At 33.8% G+C, this 10892-nt stretch overlaps 3 protein-coding genes across 5 annotated transcripts in view; 1 reads left to right on the top strand and 2 right to left on the bottom strand.

Moving 5' to 3' along the window:
* LOC108552339 (uncharacterized) overlaps positions 1–3432 on the bottom strand; it is a 7594-nt gene extending 4162 nt beyond the window's left edge. Inside the window, exons 1-5 of one of the 2 annotated variants that reach the window (XM_017906839.1) lie at positions 3240–3432; positions 2687–2799; positions 627–869; positions 283–545; positions 44–209 (exon numbers count right to left, since the gene is read on the bottom strand). In XM_017906839.1, the coding sequence (XP_017762328.1) occupies positions 44–209; positions 283–545; positions 627–869; positions 2687–2799; positions 3240–3315 (861 nt within the window). In that variant the 5' untranslated portion in view covers positions 3316–3432. The remainder of the gene's footprint in view (positions 1–43; positions 210–282; positions 546–626; positions 870–2686; positions 2800–3239) is intronic. The other variant, XM_017906838.1, reaches the window with a different exon arrangement.
* A 1047-nt stretch (positions 3433–4479) lies between these two features.
* On the top strand, positions 4480–5673 carry LOC108552324 (transmembrane emp24 domain-containing protein 5). The gene is made up of 4 exons (XM_017906809.1): positions 4480–4767; positions 4998–5194; positions 5285–5351; positions 5415–5673. The coding sequence occupies exons 1-4, from the start codon at positions 4579–4581 to the stop codon at positions 5643–5645; spliced, it is 684 nt and encodes a 227-aa protein (XP_017762298.1). The 5' UTR covers positions 4480–4578; the 3' UTR covers positions 5646–5673.
* Positions 5674–6243: 570 nt separating this feature from the next.
* Exn (Ephexin) overlaps positions 6244–10892 on the bottom strand; it is a 10060-nt gene continuing 5411 nt past the window's right edge. For both annotated transcript variants that reach the window (XM_017906818.1, XM_017906819.1), the window contains 9 exons: positions 8420–8965; positions 8233–8333; positions 8050–8152; positions 7623–7971; positions 7446–7559; positions 7223–7384; positions 6946–7140; positions 6541–6857; positions 6244–6458 (listed from right to left, as the gene is read on the bottom strand). In XM_017906818.1, the coding sequence (XP_017762307.1) occupies positions 6244–6458; positions 6541–6857; positions 6946–7140; positions 7223–7384; positions 7446–7559; positions 7623–7971; positions 8050–8152; positions 8233–8333; positions 8420–8965 (2102 nt within the window). The remainder of the gene's footprint in view (positions 6459–6540; positions 6858–6945; positions 7141–7222; positions 7385–7445; positions 7560–7622; positions 7972–8049; positions 8153–8232; positions 8334–8419; positions 8966–10892) is intronic.

Raw genomic sequence — 10892 nt, 5'->3', positions numbered from 1 at the left:
ATGATTAAATTAAATACAACACAAAATGCTTATCTGATGTTACCTCCTCTTGATTAATAGTCCGAATACCTTCTCTATTTTCTTTTACTTCTTTTCGCAATTTTTCCAGTTTTTCTCGTCTCTTTGTATTAAAAGGACAAGAACCTGGATCACCGTGAAAATTCAATGTTGGCCACACAGGCAGTTCAACAAATACAGGTCTGGTATTCCTACATTAATACATCAATGAAAATGAAAATACCTTGATATATAATAATAAAGATTTTATGTCCAACAACATACCTCTGAAAGGATTCAAATTTCAGATAAGGACCTTTGAGGTGCCTGACTTTTGTATCTTTAGTTGAACTCTGTTGATTTGTGTGCCTTAATTGTTTCAAATGATTTGTATCTTTAATAGATGGAGAGATTTTGTCAAGCCAAGCTTGAAGTTTGTCAATTGCCCAAATAGGAATTCCCCAATTTTGGGCGTTGTAAAGTGGATCCACGGAACACTGTTGTGGCTGTATCAGAGCACGCTCCAACATTGCCTCCACCCGTGATTTCTATAAAAACATGCATAAAATGATATGAAATTGCTTTAAGCAAAAAGTACAAGACAAATTTTACTTAAACAGGATACTTACAGATCTCTGGGTAGTTTGACCCCGTAGATTAGTTGTATTAGACAAGGGGCATTCAGGACTAAAAAATGACATTGATGGAGTTGGCATTGGGGTTGGAGTTTCTAAACTCCTCAGCGAGGGAGGTCCCCCGCTGCCTCCACTGGTACAACCCCATTTATGTTTTTCGAAATTTATGTAACCGGTCTTATCTACTCTGTCACTAATCACCAGATCTACACTCCGTACTAAAAATAATTCTATTACCTAGAAAATTATAAATGAAATTTATCAATGATTGTCGAGATTTTGGAGTAATTTGTAAATATTGTGAAGGGAAGCTTTAAATTAAGTGAAAATGTGCTTTTTCAATTTGATAAGGTGAAATACAAACACAAAAATAGGAAATAGAGAGATAAATATAAGATGGAAAGAAAACAAAATATGAAGAACAGGGAACAAAAGTTTGCCGAGTTTTTAGTGATTTAACTCACGAGAAAAAAATTGGAGGCTGCATCAAAAGGATACGTAATGTGTGGACGCCCGGTGATAAGTGATCCCTTGACGGACACACGAATACACGTTTACATCGCGGTATGCTGACGTCAAACAATTTCGTGTTCTTCTCAAGCGCTACTAAACGCACTATCAATCGAATTCACGGAAGTGCGAACCATGCGTATGTAGGTGGAAATCTTCATGTAGTTAATAATGGTTGCCGCATTGTTACACACCGTTCTAATAATATATTACAAATCGCACAATCAGGACAATAACGAAGCACGTGGGATCAAACGAAAGGAATAATTCAAGATGTTTTTATCGAGAAGTCAATTTAAAAGGATTTCTTAAAACGAATTCGTAAGAATCAAGATAGTCGGTGAGCTTATATTCAATTACTGTCAAACGGTCTTGAAACGCATGAAACCTTCATACAAAACAACTTCCTCGAACCACACTGTTTATTCGTTTGCAAATTAGCAAAAATTTCGAACTTTGCGTTAGAAATTAGTTTAAACGCAATTCACGGTAATTGGTTTGAAGGGAGAAGTTTGTCGAAATACATCTCGAGCGATCAAACGAAAGGAAGGAGGCAAAGGAAAAGAGTGCTAGGACGCGCGATGAGATCGTTACTCGCGGGGGAGAACTGTCACGCACAAAATGGCCATTCGCCGTTAACAGCTTGGCAGATGAGCCTGGAGGCGGCGCTTTGCGTTCTTGCTCGTTCTCCGTCGACGAATACTGTGACAAAATGAATACGGTAGCTTCACTGAATACGTGAAAATCGTTTTTCGCTGTATTTTCGCGTCCATATTTTTTGTTTTTTCAAACCACAACACAACAGTTGAAAGCGACGAATCTGCCCCACTTCGTCGTACTTCGCAGGTTCTCCTAAAGATGGCGTGACACGACCCGGTTTTTTAGCGGTTGTTTGTCAACAGAAATATTTTACGATAGTCTGCACTATATTAAAAGTTTCTAAGTTATATTTTTCTTTCCTATATATATATATATATATATATACACACACATATAGATACACACATAATAATATATAACATGATATATATGTATATAATTAATGATTTTCAGCCATTACGATATTCAACATCAGGGACAAGAGAATTTTTGTCAAATATCTTAAAATTAAGTGTTTTTAAATACTTTCTCAATTTTACGGAATTTTTCTACTTCATTATTTTTTTGCATTCAATTTATTTCGACTAATTTAAACCAGAGTTTAATTAAAAAAATTTCAAATTTACTGTTATAATGAAAAAAATATTGTTTCGAAAACAATAAATCGTAAAATTAAAGATGTTTGAATTGCATGTACAATTGGATGGCAAGTTAATACTAACAGGGTATAGGATAGCAATAGAGAATGGTGGAAAGCAAGACAGAAGATAAATAGCATAAGAGTGAGCGAGAAAGCAAACTAATATACGAGATAGAAGGGAAATACGTAGAAAAGGAGTTACTACAAATATACTGAAACTATGCAATGAATCAACAACAGGAGAAAATAAAGGGTAAAAAGTGAAGGTTTCACAAATGCCACCTACACGTAACTAAACACTTACTCCTCCCAAATCTTTAATTTTTGCTTCTATTTTAGCTGTAGTAGCATGATTCTTGATATCCAAGTAAAATGATTTTCCTTCCAACGATTTTAGATCCCTATGTGCATGAACATCTGAAATGTCACAGAAATGTCATAAAAAATTTGTTAATTTCACTATATTTTGTAGAATACATTTCCTTTTAATGTTACAAAAACATGCGATTTTAAAGAAATTTGACGAAATGTGACGATTTGATAAAAATATCATGACAATATATTATGTAAACTAAAAAAATATGTTAGTATAAAATATTTTATTATGTTAGTTCAACTATTTTTATAAAAAAATAGTTTCACAAGTATTACAGAATAATTAATTTGATATATCCAAACGATAAAAATAATTTTATGTAAATTCTTATATTATTACGAACATCGAAAAAAATTGTTCATGAAAATTTAATAATTTAATTATAAATTGTTGTGTTATAAACATATATATATATGTATATATATATATGTGTGTATATATATATATATATGTATATATATATATATATATATAGACATACGTGAGTGTTTGATTAATTTGTTTTCTCTTGGTGACTGCTTATGCTCCTGATGTTGAATTTTGGATGGCGATACCATTCCTATGCTATACACTGCACAGACAACAACGATATTTTGCTTTTACTGTACCTTAGTATTTTTACAACACTTTCCATTCTCACAAACGCACCACGTATTGTCACAAATATTTCGTTGCATATTTATTTATTATATTCGTTTATTTAGAAAACTGTGATTTATTAGCTACAAATTACACCACAATTTTCATTTTAGAACAAGCAAACCCGTCTTCTGAACCGTTCTGAATGTCTCCATGAACTGAAGTTATGTGCCCTAGACGATTATTTGAAAAATATACTAAACGTACATGCAAGGGCTGCCACTGCAGGAAAGATCCCTAGATTTGATTGATCGTATATTGAAAACTTATAAAAATTTAATTATATGATATAATACTGATTAAGATATTGTTATTAAATAATTTTAATAACTATTCAATAATAGGTTTTTAATAAGAATAACTCGATAGCTTTGTTATAAGAATAAATCTTCCAATTTTTCTTTCTGTACATACAAATTTTCACAATATAAAATGAATAATTACATTGTTTAACCAATTATATAATATGACAGATACATATACAAGCACTTCAAAACGAATCAATTTCATTTAGATTTTTATTTGTATTAAGTCTAGGTAGCTCTCTTTCTTCCACAAATGTTTTCACTTGGCATTGAGAATCGAAATTCAGATCATTCAATACATACATATTTATTTCTTTTGTTCTTTGTGTATTACCTTTACATTAAAATTTGAAGACATTAATTTTATAAATATATAAAAACTTTTTAAGACTTATTAAATTACAGTATAAAAATTTTATATATAAAGTTTTCGAAATTTTAGATGTTTAAATTATTCTTATTTTTATTAATTATAACGTTTTGTATTTCCTTAATATGATTAAATAAATAACAGATTTAATTGTGTATTTGTTGTAAATTCCATAAAACATTATATGATAATAACAATTCAAATAAATTATGTTATAATACAAATGGAATTTGGAAAATGGAAACAATATCTTAGAAATAGTATAAAATTATTATAATATTTATAAATGTAAGGTTTTCTGCTTTCTTATTTTTGAAATGAAATAGTGATTAAATTTATAATATATTTAAATAATTTGAATTAGAACAAAATGTTGAATAAAAATAGTTGAGAGGCACTGAAGATTGTGGTGGCAGTAAGAGAAGTACATTGAAACACATTTGTCAGTGAAAGCGATTGTTGGCCAGGTGGATCGTTGTGATGACTTGTTTGATTAAACGTGAACAATGTTTAATCTTTTACGAAGTCTAATTTTCGGAGTGTTTCTTAGCCTTGTAAACACTAGTATGCCTAATTCATGGTATGAAAATTTACCCGCGGTGGCCTTAGATTATAAAGTTTATATCGATGCTGGAAAAGAAGATTGTTACTTTCAATATGTTGATGCTGGTGCTACTTTCTATGTAAATTTTCAGGTATGTAACTGTTTGTTACACTATTATTTTATTAAAAATGCTTCTCTTATTAATTTATTTGGGTTGAGAACCGGCATAACATTAGAAGATACACGAGTATTTCCCTTAAAATTTTAGATATAGTCCATTATTTATTTGAGTATTTAACCATATGGTTGTATACATTGCGATCTATAGATTTTCAAATATTTGTAAGAAAAGAAAATTTTAAAACATATTTGTATATACAGGTAGTACGTGGTGGAGATGGAAAAGCTGGTTTTGCAATAAGAAATCCAAATGGAATAATAGTTCATCATTATCAGTGGCTTTCTAATTCAGATTATCAAGATACTGTGAAAGATGCTGGTTATTACAGTATTTGTATAGATAATCAATTTTCCAGATTTGCACCAAAATTAGTGAACTTATATATCACAGTGGTTAGGTAATAACTTTATCTACATATGTATATTTTCAAATTTATCATGTTATAAAATATAACTTTTAATTATAATTAACAATATATGTAATACAGGTACGATGAATGGGATAAATATTCAAGGGAGCTGGAGGAATTAAATCTTTCCGTAGAAAACTTCACAGTATGTATTTATTATTTTCATTTGCATATATCAAATTGTTTGTTACATATTTGTGCTTTGTAGTCTGTAATAACAAATGTAGAGAGAAACATTAATAAGATGCTTCAGACTCAGCATTTGAGCAGAAGTAGAGAAGCTCGAGATTTAAATTTGTTATTGGATAACAATTCTTATGTCCAAACATGGTCTATTGCACAAATAATTGTCATAATGGTAACAACAGCTATCCAGGTATATTTTGTAAGAAAATTATTTGAAGTAAAACCATCTAGATATTCTAGGGCAGGTATATAGATATCATTAAAATACACTGTAATGTATGAAAGTGAACACATTCAACGAAAAGGTCTGTGTTTGTCACAGAAGAGAGTAATGACAAAGTTGCTGAATTTTCTATTTGAAAATATAATACTCTTGCTTCTAGAAAATTATCTTTGTTACTTGAGTTAAAGTTTGTCATATTTTTAATAGCATAATAATATTTTTCCTGAAAAAGAACTAGGAAGAATATATTCTAAAATTGTATTATGTCTCACTTCTCCAGAATATGTCTCATAGACAGAACATTCCACTGATTGTTATAATCTATTTAAACATTAATTTTATTTGTGTTTTACCCTCAGGCTTTTAGATAAAACGTATAAATTATATTTATTAATCATTAAGATTATTAGGGAACATTTATAATATTTATACGAAGATAATAAATAACAACATACTTTTGTTACAGACATGTTTTCATTTTTTCCAATTCCTATATTTATAACTCGATGTTAGAGTAATATACCAGTATGTAAGAATGAAAGGGATTAGATTAATATACAATATTATGAAACTTGGTTTATTAAAAATTACATTAGCATTAGCAATTCGTAATTACATCAATCTTTATTTAATTAATAGCTGATTGTTGCTTTGTTTTCCGTTGCAATATATTTCCATTTAACATAAGGAAACGATGTCTCTGTTTAAGATTTTTTGCGCGAACATGTTCCGAAGCAATTTCTTTCGTATAATTTCCAGGAAACCAGCCCTGTTCACCATTTAACAATTTTTCACCGTGATACCATCCGTCCGACATTTTTCTAAATACGTTTATAACATCTCCTGAAAATAACATGCCGCGTTAGTTGAAACACAAAAATATTAAGATAAGTATAGTAACTTTTTCGCAGAAGATATTACACACCTGGATGTAATGATAATTCATCTGGTTGATTTGGAGAATAGTAATATAAAGCTACTACTTGAGGACAATCCCACACCTCGTAAAGAGTTTCTCCTGTTAGTCCTCGTTTCGATGGCGAAACTGCTTCTAACCACCTTTGTCTTTCTGTGTCGCTTTCACATGTTAAAATATATTCAATTTGATGTCCGGAATGATTTTCTAAGAGAGTCAATAACATTGCATTACGTCCACTGAACGGCGAGTCTTCGGGAACTGATTCTAAAGCGATTAGACTTCTTTTACAAGCATCGATAACGGTGTACGTTTCGTCGTGAGTACTGTAACAAAGAGAAGAAAAGAATATCATAAAAAATATTTAATTTTACAATGTAACGAATAAAATGTGATCATATGGAATGTTTATACTTGGATTTATATTTCGCGACTAGAAGGAAATCCGTGAGCAATAATAAATAGAGAGGCGTTTTATTAAATTTTTTTCCAAACGTAAGTTTATATTCGGAATCTGCTTTTGTCGATAGTTGTACGACTGGTCCACTTTTGATCAAATATTTCCCTTTTAATACGATCGGTTTAATTTTTACGGAATATTCGAGTTTTCTGTTGAAACATAATTGCAGATGTTCAGTATATATAAATACACAAACATTAAGCCATAAACATTATTGTTAATATACATTACCTGGCTAAATTTTCCATCTCGATTTCTTTCGCCGCGGCACGGGCACCTTCGTTGCATTCGGCAACAACATAACTCAAATTCGACAAAATTCTTTCCCAGTGAGATCTATCATCGTGTTCGACTGGTAGTTTAGAAAGAACCGCATCAGCCAATAAAGGAAGCCTGAACCACAGTTATATGCTTTTGTCGTTCATTCGTTATTCGGCGTATAGACTTATCTTACCTCGTTATTCGTTGCATGGGTAACATTAAAAAAGAGTGCAAAGATAAACTTTGACAAGTTGAACGAGCTTCTATTTGCGAGACCGTTTCTACAAATTTTAAACCCTTCCGCATTCTGGAATAATAATTTCACAAGTTAACATTATCGACATTTGAAAGAAAAACATTTTCTATGTACCTTAAATCTCTGAGTGTCGTGTCTATGCTAACTTGCTTACAACAATATGCAACGTAAATATCTAAACATTTGTCGGCATATTTAAGCAATACGTTTGATAAACCGTGCAACATTGGATCGTGTCTCCATACGGTTTCCAATTCGGCTAAAAACTGTTGCGATGCTTGCAATACGCTCGGTATACCGCCAAACAGTTTATCCTTTTCGATCGGCGTCAAAATTTCATCGAACAAACAGTCGTTGAGGAATTCGTTCTTCAGGACGCGAAGAGAATTCAAATAGGACGCTTCCGAAGTGAGAATCTCGAATTTCGCTTCCTGGATCTTCTTCTCTTCCGTACTTAGTCGTTCTAATAAAAAGTAAAACGTGACCATCGACAAACTTTAGATAAAATATGAAAAAAGCAACGATGCAATGAGCCGCTTACGTAAAAGACCATTATTTATAACTTGCGATGTTTGGCACCATAATATTCTATATCCTGGTTTTGCTAGATCCGTTGTAGATTGCGATGGGATCATATCCTCGACCTACGATTAATCAATAACGATTAAAAATCATTCAGTGTTGAAGAGAATGGTGAATTGTTTGTAATACGTTAATACGTTACCTCTTCGTAACCGTCTGAGTTGCATTCAAATGCTATTCTAGCAGTGGCTGCTGCGTAAAATTGATATAGAGGTTCCTGATCGGTAAATACGCTGTAGTGATCTAACGTAACATTGCGAAAAGTTCGAAAATTGGCAAGGATATATGCAACGATGATTCGTCAGATTCAAACTTTCAAATCAACTTACCTACTTCGTTGTTGGTATTGCTGTACATTGGTTCCTTGTTCGAACCCCTGGTCGTTGCTGTGGATTCGTTGTCGTCGTTCGTAGTGTAACCATTCAAGTAAAAAGTTGAAAAAGGTCCGGTAACGTTTTTCTTAAAATGCCTCGCAAAACTAAAATATCTTCCACTGTCTAAATTCGAATGATCGTTGGAGGATTCTTTGTTTTCCTCGCAGGAATGATCATCGTCAACCGAGGTCCTCCTCCGCATCCGACCTAGACTTCCTTTGGTAATGCTCCACGTTCTTCGAAGCATTTTTATTCTTCTACCAAGAGTTCGAGTCAGACTTACTTCACGCGGTGGAGGAGGATTCGGTTTCGTTGGCGCTTCCATATACGCGATTACCAATCGATTCGGAATCTTTTGCTCCGTTTCAATATCTTTGTCCTTTTGTTCTTTCATCTCGTCGAATGTTTCCGTTTCCGTTTCCGTTTCCGAATTTGAGCTGAAATCATCCTCCGGCTGGAAGGAATGAAGACTCTCGTACGTGCTATCGTCGGATGCATCGCCTGCAAAATAATTAATAGCTAAGCGGACGAAAGAGGAGAATTTCTGAAATTAAAGAGAAAAATTCAACTGGTTTCAACTGGATTTTTACTTTCATACGATCTCTCAAGATAAATCAAATTACTAAATCAATTTATTTACTTTCTTTCGTGTAGATGGATTTGTCTATATACAACATATGTATATCGAAATTTTACATCACGATAATTATTGATAAATCAAATTTTAATCCACGCAATTTTCTAAAATCTTGCGAGACCTTCGTGAACGTAGCACGATGTTTCCTGCGTGTCCATGTCTTCGCCTAGGTTGATGACCCTCATTTGAACGAGACCCTGCGTTCTTTGTGAATCTTGCGTCGTTTGCTTCGTTTCAGCTTCGTTCCCTTCTTTCTTCCATTCTTCGATATTCCTCGAACAGCCAACGAGCAACACCGATCCGTTGCCAAGGCTTACAGCCACTTAAAATCATCGTTCACGGTCAAGCGTTACTACTTATGTCGTTCTTTTACGTTCACGCATGCACGAATGTCTCTGTGTGATAAGCTAAGAATATTGTGTACACGCCGACATTTGTCCAAGTTCCGAAGGTTAACAGGAAGATCGGAGAATCGTGAAATCGGGAAATCGAAGAGAAGAAAGAGGATGGAAACCCTGGCGTATCGAGCGAATAAACAAGGTGAAATCATTTCGGCCGCGTGAATCGCGTAATTTCTTTTACTTTCATTTCTACAAGGAGATCGTCTCATCGACTATACGTGAATCGCAGGAGTTATTATACGTATATGAAAGAACTCTTTAAGTAGTTTCCATTACACGATTGTGCATACATATAGAATGTATATGCAACAAACGTAACGAGAGACCTAATGTGGAGCGTTTGATAAAAGTACGAACTGGAAACAGTCGTATAATCCTTATTCCCTTGGACAAATCTCAATTTCTGCCAACTTTTTATCATATGTCGTGTACAAAGTGTCGTAAAAAGTAACCGGTGTAATTTACCTTGTGTATTCGGTCGGCGGAAAATTTTCAAGGTCTGTTTCATTTCCACGACATGTCGACTCGTTACGAACGAGTCTCGCGTAAGAACACAGTTCCACGAATATCAAATTTTTGTATCAGGGGTAAGTTGGAGGCTCAGCAAACAATGATGATCGAGGAACAATTGTATCGTTGCAATTGATGAACGAAAAATCGTGAGAATATTTCTCAATACGACACAACATGATACGACACGGCAAGATACGACAAGATACGATACGATACAAATACAATATAATACGACGCGATGCGGCAGGACGAGCGGCTCGGCCGTGACTGACACTGGGAGAGCGCAATATGCGCTTTCACCTCCCGGCAATCTGTGCTCGAGTCCGGTTTCCAGGCTGAACTCGACGATAAAATATTTTCACGCGCTTCGAATTATCGCCTACGTACTGTCTTCGTACCATCGCATTGTTGTTAATCCTTCGGAAATCTCGGCGAATCGTTCAAATCGTCCTTGGCGGTGGGCATGTCCGTGAAAATGATCGGAAGCTTATATACATAAGTACGTATATGCCTTTCTCTTCCTTCTCGAATTTCTCTTCTAATCGAAGTGGAAAGAAATGACGAAACACCCTGTATTCGTCTGAGATGATGTCGATGACGACGCTGGAAAATCTCGCTCGGAACGCGAATGATCGATTCATTGCGTTTCAGCGTTTGTAGACGATGATTTGTAACATCTTTGGTCGTGAAATATGCGCGACAAATAAGTAACTTTTAGTCCAGACAACTAATCGCGTGATTTTTTCGGAGATATCACGGTATAATGCATAATACATACTGTTCCATAACGTTGATTCGAAAAAGAGAAGTCTGTTTCCTTGTTTAATGCAATTTCACATTCGTTCGTCTTCTTTCCCCCCCCCCCCCCCCCCCCCCC

The sequence above is a fragment of the Eufriesea mexicana genome, unplaced genomic scaffold, assembly GCF_001483705.2.
Source record: "Eufriesea mexicana isolate 0111107269 unplaced genomic scaffold, ASM148370v2 scaffold6179, whole genome shotgun sequence".
Lineage (NCBI taxonomy): Eukaryota > Metazoa > Arthropoda > Insecta > Hymenoptera > Apidae > Eufriesea > Eufriesea mexicana.
The sequence above is the reverse complement of the archived record's forward strand: the minus strand, read 5'-3'. Positions and strand labels throughout refer to the sequence as shown.